General features: G+C 43.1%; 4 protein-coding genes across 7 annotated transcripts in view; 2 read left to right on the top strand and 2 right to left on the bottom strand.

Annotated features, from left to right (window-relative positions):
• Window positions 1-425, top strand: part of LOC120904956 — a 30,915-nt gene extending 30,490 nt beyond the window's left edge. The window contains exon 11 of the mRNA XM_040315496.1: window positions 41-425. Within this exon, the coding sequence (XP_040171430.1) occupies window positions 41-256 (216 nt within the window). The 3' untranslated portion in view covers window positions 257-425. The remainder of the gene's footprint in view (window positions 1-40) is intronic.
• A 265-nt stretch (window positions 426-690) lies between these two features.
• Window positions 691-7,636, top strand: LOC120904955. Its single transcript, XM_040315495.1, has 13 exons — window positions 691-1,177; window positions 1,242-1,477; window positions 1,559-1,689; window positions 1,751-2,088; window positions 2,152-2,573; window positions 2,641-2,706; window positions 2,773-2,913; window positions 3,440-3,842; window positions 3,909-4,141; window positions 4,207-4,678; window positions 6,087-6,559; window positions 7,274-7,339; window positions 7,422-7,636. Exons 1-13 carry the CDS (start codon window positions 922-924, stop codon window positions 7,602-7,604), a joined length of 3,420 nt encoding a protein of 1,139 aa, XP_040171429.1. The 5' UTR covers window positions 691-921; the 3' UTR covers window positions 7,605-7,636.
• A 108-nt stretch (window positions 7,637-7,744) lies between these two features.
• LOC120903050 lies at window positions 7,745-10,044 on the bottom strand. Its single transcript, XM_040312242.1, has 2 exons — window positions 9,882-10,044; window positions 7,745-9,649 (listed from the first exon to the last, which is right to left on the bottom strand). Exons 1-2 carry the CDS (start codon window positions 9,924-9,926, stop codon window positions 9,383-9,385), a joined length of 312 nt encoding a protein of 103 aa, XP_040168176.1. The 5' UTR covers window positions 9,927-10,044; the 3' UTR covers window positions 7,745-9,382.
• Window positions 10,045-11,775: 1,731 nt separating this feature from the next.
• Window positions 11,776-13,230, bottom strand: part of LOC120899673 (protein pinocchio) — a 28,070-nt gene continuing 26,615 nt past the window's right edge. For all 4 annotated transcript variants that reach the window (XM_040305772.1, XM_040305774.1, XM_040305775.1 and 1 more), the window contains one exon: window positions 11,776-13,199. In XM_040305772.1, coding sequence (XP_040161706.1) covers window positions 12,957-13,199 — 243 coding nt within the window. In that variant the 3' untranslated portion in view covers window positions 11,776-12,956. The remainder of the gene's footprint in view (window positions 13,200-13,230) is intronic.

The raw sequence follows: 13,230 nt of genomic DNA, 5'->3' as shown, positions 1-13,230 counted from the left end.
GTTTTATCAGCAATGTCACTTATTTCATTCCTTTTTGCAGCTTCGTAGCATCGGAAGTACTATCAGCGGGACACTTCTTTGCATGTTTGCGTTCGTCACCGTGAAGCTGTACCCGATCATGATGGTGAACATCCATATCTACGGGACGGTGTGGATATCGTCCGGAGTCTGTGCGATCGCTGTAGTAATTATCATCTTTCTGATACCGGAAACAAAGGGCAAAAACTTGAACGTACAAAGTGACAGTAAAAAGTGATTCTGCCTTACGACGATTGGAGCATAGTACAAATAATATATCTTCTTTATCTACATGAGATTAAAACTGTTAATCTAAATAAAACTTAATTTGGAAATGTAAATGTTCCATTCTCATTCACTAGATCTATTAAATAAATCACACCACCTTAAACAAAACACCGTAAAAACACCGAGCAAATTTAATTTGTTTCTAAAACTTATAGCAGTCAATTCATTTATGCTTTGCATAATGTTGTAAAATAGTCGGCAACCTTACAATTACACCATCCACGTGTTCCAAACTAACGCTTTGCTGCTGTAACAATTTCATAGTTTCATAATAACAGTCAATCGCTTCCTGCCTTATCACCACTTTGCGTTGAGATTACTGATTCATTTCCACCCGCTGAGCGGATGATCATCGCGACTATGACTGGAGCTCGCAGAACCTCATCTCAGCCACACTGTCAAGACAGATTAAGCACAGTATACCGGTATCGGCCAGTTCAAGTTAAGTGGCAGAGTCTACGTCACAGGATAAAACAAAAATCGTCCATTATCTTTAATGTCTGCCCACTGCTAGGCAACTGCAGAAACAGGCGGTGGCCATTCCCACTGCAACACGCGACTAGTGTGACATTGTTTACTATTTGGACGTGGTGGAACGTCCACACGCCAGCCTTTATGCGGATTGATTTACGCTTATCAAACAATGCCATCAACAGCATCTCTTCTCTCACCAGGGGTAGAAAATTCGCCCAGAAGATGATCACTATAGAAAAGATGTTAAAGCACTGTATGGTACATTCGAATTCCCAAGGTGCTCCCAGATGTAAGGCCATTCGCTTCAAGGCAACGAAACCATCAGGATCGGACGACCGCGCAACGACGATGGCTTCTACCAGAGGTGTTAGAAATCAAATCTTCGCTACCGGTGTTAGTAAGTACAGTGAACGGTTGGCAAAATTGTAGTGCTTCGTAATTTTGAATGATCGTTTTTTTAGTGAACCTCATCAACCTATCGCATGGCGCGGCGTTAGGATGGGTATCGCCGTACTTGCCTATTTTGATGTCCCCGGATCAAGACCTTCTCTCTACCGGACCTGTGACGGTTGAGCAAGGATCGTGGATAGGATCGATCCTCTGCCTTGGTGCACTCTTTGGAGCATTTGTGTACGGATACTTGGTGGAAAAGTTCGGCATTAAGCGGACTCTGCAAGCACTAGTTATTCCGCACTCTGTGTGTATCTTGTTTTAAAAATTCTTTTCAAGGTGCTCATTCATTTTTCTAATCTGTGTTGATAATTTGTGTATAAAACAGGCTTTTTGGATTATCACCTATCTTGCCACTTCCGTCCATCAACTGTACCTTGCCCGCTTTCTCGCTGGTCTTTCCGGCGGTGGAATAATCGTAGTCTTTCCTCTGTTTATTGCTGACATCTCGGATAAAAAGTATGGAACGAAATTTTCCATTACATGGGAGACAAGCATTGATACTATTTCCTCCTTCTAGAATCCGAGGTATTCTAGGCTCCTTCCTAGCACTGACCAGCAATGGTGGATTCCTGCTCATGTACGTCATTGGTGACGTGCTGTCCTATCATACCGTCGCCCTTACCATGCTCGCGTTTCCCTTGCTCTTCACTGTGCTGATGTGCTTTGTTCCAGACACTCCGCAAACATGTCTGAAGAAGGGTAGAACCGCTGAAGCTGAACGTTCGTTTATGTTTTATCGTGGCATTCGAACACAGGCCGAAAAGACAAGTGCCTTGCGGCAGGAGTTTGATAATATGGAAAAGTTTATCGAGCATAGCTCAGGCCAGAACTTTCGAGTAACGTTGGCTGATTTTAGTGAGTCTGTTCTATGTTTGTCCTGACCATCCCGATATCATACATGATCTTTTTTTTTTTCAGAGTCTCGCGAAGCAAAGCTGGGCATCTTTATCGGTGTATTTCTAATGTTCATCAATCAATTCTGTGGTATCTTTGCGATCCTCACATACGCTGCCACGATCTTTGCGGGCGTCGGCTCCACACTGAGTCCCAATACATCCGCCATTGTCATGGGTACGATCCAAATTGTTGGAACGCTCTCGTCGTTCGTGTTTGTTGATCTGGCCGGCCGGAAAGTCTTGCTGATCATTTCCATCTTCGGTACAGGGCTAGGGCTTTTCGTACTGGCAGTGTTTAACTGGCTCACTGTGAATATGTCGACTCACTGGATACAGGATTACAGTTGGTTCCCCATCGTGAGCCTTTCCGCCACGGTGTATCTCTTTTCCATTGGATTGTGTAGTATTCCTTTCTTCGTGTTACCAGAATTATTACCCCAAAAGGTTAGTCTTGGTACTCGTGGGTTGCTTTTTTTTCAAATACCTAATTTGAGTTTCTTTTTATCTACAGATATGCAATGCCGGAAACACATTAAGCATGGTTTCGATCACAATATTTGCGTTCATCAGTCTTAAGGTGAGAGAAAACTTAAGTTACAATAGGACCTTGAATGATCATATGACGTATGTGTTTTTCTTACAGATATTTCCCATAATGGTAGAGGTCATAAACATTTACGGTGTACTAGGGCTATACGCAGGGATATCTTTCGCTGGCGTGGCTGTAATTACATTCATTGTTCCGGAGACGAAGGGAAAAAATCTCATATCACCTCAAAGCGTGTGATGTGGAATGGGTCTCAAGATTGTTTGTGATAACTGAATTCCAGAATAAGTCGCTGGAAAGCATCTCTCGACAAAACAAATAAATAAAATAGGTGATACACACATACCATGATCTATAATTGATTTAATATTGCAGTTATAAAACAGTTTAACCTCTTCAATGAAGAAACACGCTTCACAGAGGCTAATTCCTTTACGAGCGACATCGAATCCCAATGGCCTAATGACCTTGCAAAATAAACCTTCCTTGGGGGAAATTCTTCCTTCGATTGCAATATCTAAGTCCAATCTCAACCTTTGAGATAGGATTAATTCATTTCCTTTGCGTTACAATGTATGGGTGGAAATGCCCTGCATCGGAAACGAACCACGTCTGACCTTTACAGACTAGGTCACTTTGCCAGTCCCATGACCCATTATATCATAACCCAAATAAGACGGAGGTAGAAATAACCGGACCATGTTTCGTCTCTCTGTTTTATACTTTAAGTGCGATGATGTTCTAAACGAATGAAACTTCTCACGCTTCTCTACCATACACTATCAAACACAATATTATTACTATTTTCATTTCTATTTACCCAAGGAATCCTTTTCCTCTAGCCGCTGACACGTGCCAGTGTTTAACAATGCGGATTGCACTAGATAACCACAGAACCTTGACTCGTTTCGCACTGAAATGCACTGCTGTACGGGATGCGGTTGTTTGTTTTCCCAACAAATCTTCAAAGTCATTGCTAGTTTACGGCAGTTTGGTCCGGCGAGGCGTCAAGCGTCATCTCAGTAGGCGTTGCATGGAAATCATCCGCATAGTCTACTGTGATCTGCGTCGTTGCGAAAGTTGTTGTGCAAACCAGTGGTGTCCCAGAATGCAGCCTCCACTTTCGTTGCTATCAGTGGTGAATCAGATTTTTGGAACGCTCATCGGTAGGTGTCATTGACAAACTGTTGAATATCAGTTAATACAAGTATCGCACATTTTTCGTATCATAGTTAATCTCATCGCCCTTGCCCATGGCATCACGCTGGGATGGGTATCGCCATCGCTGGAGTATTTGCGTTCGAACGAAACACATCTCGTCGGAGGCCCAATGACAGTGGAAGAAACTTCCTGGTTGGGCGCTTCCCTCTGCATCGGTGGCATGATCGGGGTGACACTTTACGGATATCTCGCCGATCTGATAGGCAAACGACGAGCCATGCAAATCATCGCGATTCCTCACGTGGTAAGAATTTACAATGCCTAGAAGGCAATTTTGCAAGCTTTAACTTAGATTTCCCTCCTTTCCAGGCATTCTGGCTGTGTGTCATCTTCGGAAACAGTGTCCTACAGCTCTGCATTGGACGAGTGTTGGCTGGCATTGCCGGTGGCGGCATTCTGCGTATCGTACCTCTCTTTGTGGCTGACATTGCCGATTCACGCATACGGGGCATGCTCGGTTCGCTGCTGCCCGTGTGCCTTAATCTCGGCACCGTGCTAGCATTCATCCTTGGTAGCTTTGTGTCGTTTAGAACGCTTCCTCTGATCGTGCTCGTACTACCAGCACTCTTCACCCTCGCCATCGCCTTTCTACCAGAAACACCACCCTGCTTATTGCGTGCATATCGAAGTGAAAAGGCCGAACAGTCGCTCATGTTTTACCGGGGCGTTCGAGGACATTTTGCAAAGTCGGAATGTTTCCGGCACGAGTTCCAGCAGCTGAAAGATGGGATCGAGCTCGAAACGACGGCGTCGGACGCTGCTCTGTCGTGGACAGATTTCAGTAAGTGTGCTTTTTTCATAGTGTTACGACGATGACATCAATCAGCGAATGATTCAAACATTTGCACTATTTCCCGATATAAGACACAGAGGACAGACATGGAGTGAAAAGGGAACCAAACTTACATTAGACTCTACTTGCTATTCCTAGAACGCTCCCCATTTTGGGACAACCCTGTCGATTCAATCGTCAAAGTCTCCTATCTCGCTTCCACACTCATACATAGCGTGTTATCATTATCCTGCCACTCCTCGGACTGCCGGTCGAACACCACGGACACCCACTGATAGGTACATCTACTTAGAAATACAACAAACCTGACCTTGAAAGATAAGAGACCGCATGGGGACGACTATTCGCCTGTGCCGAAAGCAAACAAATCAACTTCTTCCCAGCATTGAGTTGTTCTTTTCTATGCGTCGGGCTATTTCGCACAACTTGCTTAGACGCCTCATTGCTCATACGCTCTTTACCCGTCAACAATCGCACGTAGTGCAGGTGTGCAGGTGTGCAATCTAATAACACACTGCTGCTCGTAGTACCAGAATGCAGCAGAGAGGAGGTAGAGCGGAAATAATCACGAGCGTTGTTTTCTTTTCTTTACTGTCCAAGTTTACCCCTCAGATGCAATCTTTGGGCCGCACACGATTACCGGTGATTAGAGTGCGCCGAATTGCATCATCACCGTAATACACACGGCGCGTAACATCAGCACAACATGCACCGGCCAATGCACATCCAACCGGCGCACCACCGAGGCAGTGTGATGCGATACGGATGGTTGTGGATGGATGCGTTTGACTGTTGGTTCGTTATCTCGGGGGTGGGCACATCGAAAAAAGCCCCACAAGCGGAATGTAGCTCGATTAGTTATCGGTGTTTACGGTGCGAAGTTTGGGGTATTGGGCAGCGTGTGACGAAGAATCGGAACGTGGCATCTCGATTCGTAATATCGAACGATTTCTTGCTCGTTTTTTCGATTCTATCAGTTTCTACGCCTCGAATTCCTTGCGTTACGTAATCGCGGAAGGGAAAGATTAAGTAACTCAGCATTGGAGGAAGATGATGTGGTATGATTTTAAACGATGGATAAAGCTCCAGTAATTGTATACGAGCAATCAAAAACAGACAACATCCTTAATATCTATTTCATCATATGTGAAATTCTTGGGTTTTCATACAAATACAATTAGAAACAATGGATTGAATTACAGATAATGTCCGGAATCAAAATATGAAAGACTTAAGAGTACTGGGCTTATGTGCAATATATGTGCAATAAGATCTTATGACCAAACCAATCTGTTCGAAGTAACAACCTTCATTAAAATAAGGTTATTGATGATACAGCTTAACAATAGTTTACACCTACTTACCGTTTGTCTCAAATCCTTTTTCCCCCAACCAGCCACGAAACCAGCCCGCCATGGTTTACTGATGGGGATGTTTCTAATGCTGCTCAATCAGTCCAGTGGCTCGATGGCTCTCATCACCTACGCCAGCAGTATCTTCGAGCTGTCTAATCCACCGTCGGCCACCACTGTCGGTGTCCTTCCCGCATCCATTTCCTCGATCGTGCTGGCCACGATACAACTCCTCGGAACTATCATCTCACTGGCGCTGGTCGATCGAGTTGGACGCAAGCTTCTGTTGATCGTGTCCTGTCTTGGTATGACCATCGGATACCTCACCCTAGCCGGCTATGTGCACTTCCTACTCCCAACCGGCTCCTCCCCGTCAGACAACGCAGTTTTTGACGCGGTTCCCAGCATTACCAGCCGACTGTTGCCCATCTGTAGCCTTTCGTTCAGTATCCTGCTAGCTTCAATCGGACTGCTGACCGTCCCGTTCATCGTCATGGCCGAGGTTTTGCCGTCGAAGGTCGGATCAATTTTTCCATCGTCAACCCATCTTCAACAGCTCTCCAACACCACTCGCCCAGAGGGCCGTGCCATATGATCTGACTCGATCACCCCCTCCCCCAAGCTGGGTGACATGGCGAATTCTTGCCAGAGTGCCAGTAGGTGCTGCTGGAAAGATATTCATCTCTCTCTCTCTCTCTATCTCTCTCTCTCTCTCTTCCTGCCCGTTAAGTCTGTTCATTTTTCGTGCGCGTGTTGGTTTATCTAAATAGCCTTAACCTTGACATTGGCATTCGGCGTTCGCACCCGCCGTCCATCGACTTCGATGAAAAACGGAGCCGGGTGATGTGGGGTTGTTGGTGTCGGGCAGCCCGGTTATGCGGTTATGTCGCAGTTTTGTCGCCGCACGTATTCGGAGTCTTCTCCGGTCTACATGTTTATTATTCTTGCTTTGTGTGTTGTTTATTTTTTCCTCTTGTTTTGTATACGTGTTTGTGAGGCCATGTGTATTATAATATCGTCTGGATGTCAGTTCGCATGGACAAATGTTTTTATGCTTCTTCTTTTTCGCTTTCTCACAACGATTTATTCAACGCGCCAAATGCGAGTTGCAACCACATGCAGTCACAGCATCCATAACCATCATTGGACACGTTTGCTTATGCGTTCTTATTTTCTACCTATAATCTTTTTTTCATCTCTCTCTCCATTTCATGCTTGAATGCAACTGCAGATAAGAAATATTGGCAGCACAATCTGCACGACGATCGTTGCTTTGTCCGCGTTCGCGGTGCTGAAGGTAAGTAAGAATAATAATCGCGGCACACTAAACACTTCGGCTCCCGCATTAGAATTGTACCTTATGCTCGGTTACATTTAAGGTATTTCCTGTCCTACTCGATACGATTGGACTGGCGGGTACGATGGCAGGTGTTGCGGTGGTGTGTTTAGTCGGTGCAACGGTGGTCATACTGTTTCTACCCGAAACGCACGGCAAGTCACTGGTGCCGATAGCCGCAGAAGTGGAGCAAAACTCGGAAATAAATAGAACGGAGGGAGTCTAAACGCACAGCGCGAGGCACTCCATTATTTTGAATACTGTTTGTACTTTTGGCACATATCCAAATGAAACCATAGGCACACAAACGATAACACTAAACTTAACCGAAACCGAAAGTACAAATAATAACAAACAAGTTTGAATTAATTGACTTTTTTAAAGTGAGAATTTACTTTTACTTTTACTCAACGTTCAATTGTTTACAGGTAAACTATTTTAGTGGCATTTTTCGTGGTTGGTAAACCGTTGAATCCAATCTTCTTCATGTTATTGTCAAAGCTAATCCAATCATGTTTTAATATTACTTTTCCGTGCTGGAAAACTTTGTGAGTTTCCATGTGATTGTTAAGTTATTCCTTTTCAACCTTCTGGTCACACAACAGGTACTTTTCCGTCGTGTGTCCGTTACAGTGACGCTTAAGCATTGTTTTATTGTACAACGTTCGAACACACTCTTCGCAATCACTGGGGCTCCGTGAGTTTCTATGTGATTTTTAAGTCTACCCTTTTGAACTTCCTGGTCAAATACCGGACACACTTCCAGTCTTGTGTCGATAGCGGTGAGACATAATTTGCGTTTTATTGTAGACCGTCCGACCACATTCTTCGCACCTAAACTCCTCCAGGTTCGCCGATGGATCAAAGATCGGATGAACCAAATCGGTGTGCTTCCTCAGAACTTTCATGGTTGCAAAGCGTTTTTCACAAAGACTACACTTATACGACCGCATGTGCATTCCAACATGTTATTGATAGCAGCATCGCTTAATATTCTTTTTACAAAATGGACATGTTTTCAATTTGTGCATATACCGGTGCTGTTGCAGCTGTGTTTTATTATCGTACTGACGTGAGCATTCTTCGCAGGCAAACTTTTGGTTCTATTCCGATGCAGCGTGCATCAATTCATTGTGTGTGCGTAGATAATGCGGATAAAAAAATCTTTTCTCACAAACTGCACACCGATAGGCGCCCCAATGCGTGGCAAGGTGAGTCTTGAAGCGATGTTTGGTAACAAGCTTATGACAAATTTTGCACAGCATCTTAATATGATTCGTTTCGTGTGCGTTTAATGGCAACTTCACGAAGAACGATCGTTCACAATAAGAGCAGGAGTATTCGTCTGCATTTGGGAGCCCTTCCGGACGGTGCTTGGTTTGCATATGAACATCCTGAGCTGATATTTGTTGCAAACCGTTACTTCACAAATATCACACCGAAATGCTCCTTGGTGTACTGTAATATGAACCTTTAGCGAACCTTTACCGGCGCATCAACGTCTTCTTGCATATAGGACACTGTTCTCGCTCGTGTGATCGTTGATGTTCTCTCAGTTGCATCTTCGTGCGAAAGACTCTTTCACGTTGATCACATGGATGCTCTTTGGCGGATGAGTGCTTTAGACTCTTGTGGCGCGTTAACATATTTTTTTGTTTTCAAAGATTCCCCACATACATCACAGTCGAGCTGACTCTTTGCTCCTACTTTCCTGTTTTGTGCCTTTTTTCGTCCAGCCGATTGGTCAGATCTTGTACAATGCTGTGGCCCATCTTGGACTGTAGCATCAGTTTCACCATTTCCTTCGGCTTCATTTTTAGAAAAAGCCGCTTTGGATTCATCGTCATTGAGCGATATAATTGGCACGGGTACATCGATACACATCAAGTCGTTCTGATCGACGAGATTAGTAATGTCTTCTGTATACAATTCCTTTGCAACATCGCATAAGATCGACTCGGAAGGGTCGATTCCTGCATCACTTCCATCGGATTCTGGATCCAGTTACTCTATTTCGTGCAGGTGCCCAACTTCTTCCGTCGGTTCCATATTGATCAGCGTGTTACCATCGGCTGATGAGAATGAGTTTGCTAGTTCGATGCAAAATGCATTACTGTCTCCCTCGCAATAACTGGTATCTACTGGCGGGTCGCGTTTCAGAAGCAGCTTTTCCTGATTCATCAACACTATATCCCTGTAATTATGAAAGTTCCATATGGTTGATGCACATTCACTGCACACATACAAGAGTAGGCCATCCTGGATTTTAATCTGGAAAGAAAAAAAACAGTTGATAGGCATACATTCATCAGCTCTCCTCAATCATCTCCTCGAATGAAAACACTCGCTGTAATGCGCTCTGAATTTTATCTTCAAGTATGAAATGTTTAGTGCCTTTAGTTTGGCAAAGGCATAGACGACAATCTTCCATATCCATTTTAAGCTGTAACGCCTGTTGCGGGACCGCTTTAGATGAAAATCACTTAGAGCCTTACTCACTTACGTGTCTTAAACTTTTTGTCAACCTTGTGTTGCCTTGGAAAGTCATATATCTTCTTGCCAAAATATGTATCAAAATTTTCAAAAATGCTTAGCAATTCTTTTCAATTGCCCATTCCGGAAACAACAGGAAACCGCGGTTGCATACAGAGTGACCAGAAATACCGATTTGTCTGTACAGGCGGTCCCCGAGATTGGGGACCGAAAACGGTCGCTAAATACCGCGTATCTCGAATTTCCGCGTAAGTCGAATCTCTGATTTCCAGCTAAAATATCACTATTTTTCACGTAGTTTTGCAAGTAGGGAGCGGTTTCAATCACTTCATGAATTATTTGATATGATTCTGACTGAATTTAACAGTTTTAAACCTTTTGAAATGGTTTTTAACATTCAATCAAAACGGAAATTGTTTGGCAATTTAAAATTGATGTGTCAAATCAGTACAATTTTCTCAAAGAATTGTCAAATTTAGAAAACCGCGTATCTCCGAATCCGCTTATAAGAGGTACTATGTATCTCGGGGAACGCCTGTACTTGGTGCTCTTATCGAAATCTGCCAAAATAATCTGGCCACACTGGTTTAAACAACAAATCCGTCAACACAATTCTGTCAAACGGCCAATTCCCAAAGAGCAATTATCTACTGTGGCTTCGCATGATGCAGAAAGACGTTAGCGCTACCTATACCTCAAACATTGAAGCTCATGAGCAAGCCAGCGAAAGACATGCCACATAAGCCTGAGATTAGTCTATAAACTAGCGAAATGAAAGAGTCCATTCACAAGTAAAAAAACACAAATATAAAAATATTACACATGGTTGTTTCGCAACAAACTAACTTAAACACACACGTTTAATTGCTTCCTTTGCATAATTAAATCACATTTTAACACAGGTGAAACATGTTGAGCGAATAAATTACCCGTGCATAAAAACTGATTTCAACAATATTGAAGTGGCCGCTTATGTGGTCGTGTGGCTTAACCCACCAAACTGATTGTGTTTTGGCTTTTTTAGATGGAACTGGATTTTTAGTACAAGAAATTGGTGACGTTTTCGGTATCTTGGTTATTTGGGAGCATATTGATTTTGTTTGTTTGTTTATTTTATAGAGACTTTAAGTATATTGCCCCCATATGCCTCTTAAAGCATTTTGATATTCGTTCGATGTGAACGACAGGACGTTCCAATCAAGGCGTCTGCTCCCAAGATACGCGGTTTATGCGTTCCCAAGGCATCCGCGAAACTTGAATGTCCGCGTAACTCGAATATTCGCAAAAGTCAACGTTTTTTGCCAAAATATAGATGCTTAATGGATTAAATTTTGATTAAATTTACTACTTGTATACACTATATAACGTATTACAGGGTTTCCCACGATTTATTGGTCAGTTCCCATGATTTTTTGGTGCGTTCCCACGATTTTTTGGTCGTATCCCATAGATTTTTGGTTCGTTCCCATAATTTATTGGTATTTTCCGATTGGATATCAATACAATTGCACCAAAAAATTCTGGGAAACGACCAAAAAACCGTGGGAACGCACCAAACAAACATGGGAACCCACCAAAAATTGATGGGAACCAACCAATAAATCGTGGGAAACCCTGTAAATACGAATCATACTGATTTTTTTTATGTTTCTGACTTTAAAGCGATTTGAGAATTTTAGTAAGAAAAACGAATAATTTTGCGTTTGATAATTCTGGGAGCAAATTGTACTGATTTCACACATAAAATATCTCATTTAACAAACCGCATATCTCCGAATCTGCGTAACTCAAGAATCGTGTAACTCGGGAACAGACTGTAGTTCATGGATTGTCCTCTGCACTAAAAATTAAAGGTTACGCTCATCACACAACAAATTCAATTCAATTGCAGGAAAAATAGTCAGTTTTGTTTTACATAGCTTGTTTTCCTTTTATTGTTTGTGATTTTCGATATCAACATAACTCCTTCTCATCAAACCACAAAGAAACACAAAACAATTTATATCATTCATACGAATATGGTTTTATCCGACTAAAGAACACCTTACGCCTAGTTAAGCTACTAGCATAAAACGATGTAAATAGACAATAAGCTGCAAATAAAAAACAAAATCTATGCTCTTATTAGCATACTCCAGCTTCTGGTTTGGTGGCCTTAGTAGACGGTGGCATATCACGGTAACCCAACGTGCAAGGGATATAATATCAAAATTTTGCAGTGAAAAGAACAATTCTAACGAATATTGTTGACTCTTTTCACATGTGTTTTCTTTTTTTTTTAATAATATAATGTTGCTCAGAGTTGCCTCAGAGTTTTATGCACACCTTTTGCCATCTTCTAAATTGCATACCTTACCCACTATTGTTCTGCTTCCCCTATCCTACGCGAAATTTTAATAAATGTCATGTTTTTCACAGAAAAACATACTCCTCTCATTAAGCTAAATAACGTACGACACATTGTTGCTGTGTGTTGATAGACGATCTGATCTGATCATCTCTCTTGATATTGTTTTGCTACGGACTTCGGACTTCAATGGTCGATTTTGAGCGAATGGATCTATCACATGGTTTAAAAAGATGGGGGACACTAAGATTGTACTAATTTTGAAATCCTGTACTACACCTGATGCCCTGTATATTCGGGGAAAATAGTCTGCTATCTGCTGTGAAATCTTAAACGTCCGATTGTAATATTCGGCCGGAAGAAAAAGAGAAAATCGCTCAAAAGCAAGAAGGATACGGTATACGTATCAAATGCTATCATAATCATGTAGACTCTATAGCGCGTCTTTGAGAGAGGTTTTACTCCCTGCTCCTGCCGGTTGATACTCAATATCAGTAGGAACTCATATGCCCAGTAAGCAGATAAAACACTCCATCTCTTCCCCCGTTATGCTGGAAACACCACGCTTCCTAATTGGGTTGTGCGACGAGACCGCATGCATATAGGTTACTACCGCCTGAGGCCTGATATCTCATGCAGCAGTTGGTGCTCGTCTTCTTCCACATCCTCTACGTAAACTTAAAAAAAAAACCTACACCCGGAACCGTTGCGTCGGTGATGGATTGCGCAGCAGACGCTCTACGAATGCGCATTAGCGGAAAGCTTCTCGAGCCGGGCGCACAGTTCTTGCTGCAGGAAATGCTGCTGACTTGCAGTGCTTGCACCATTGTTGGCTGCCGCCGCAGCGGCACAACCTGTAAGCTGGTGGTGGCTGCCGAAGCTGGCGCAACTGCTCAGCGGTGCGGATGACTGCAACTGAATCATCTGTGCCGGGAACTTGGTGCACACACCCTGCCAGCGTGATTTACCGCAAGCATGGCTCTGTAAAGGAAGAAGAAGAGAAAGAGAGAGA

Source organism: Anopheles arabiensis, chromosome 3, assembly GCF_016920715.1.
Source record: "Anopheles arabiensis isolate DONGOLA chromosome 3, AaraD3, whole genome shotgun sequence".
NCBI lineage: Eukaryota > Metazoa > Arthropoda > Insecta > Diptera > Culicidae > Anopheles > Anopheles arabiensis.
This window is presented reverse-complemented; position numbering and strand designations above follow the sequence as displayed.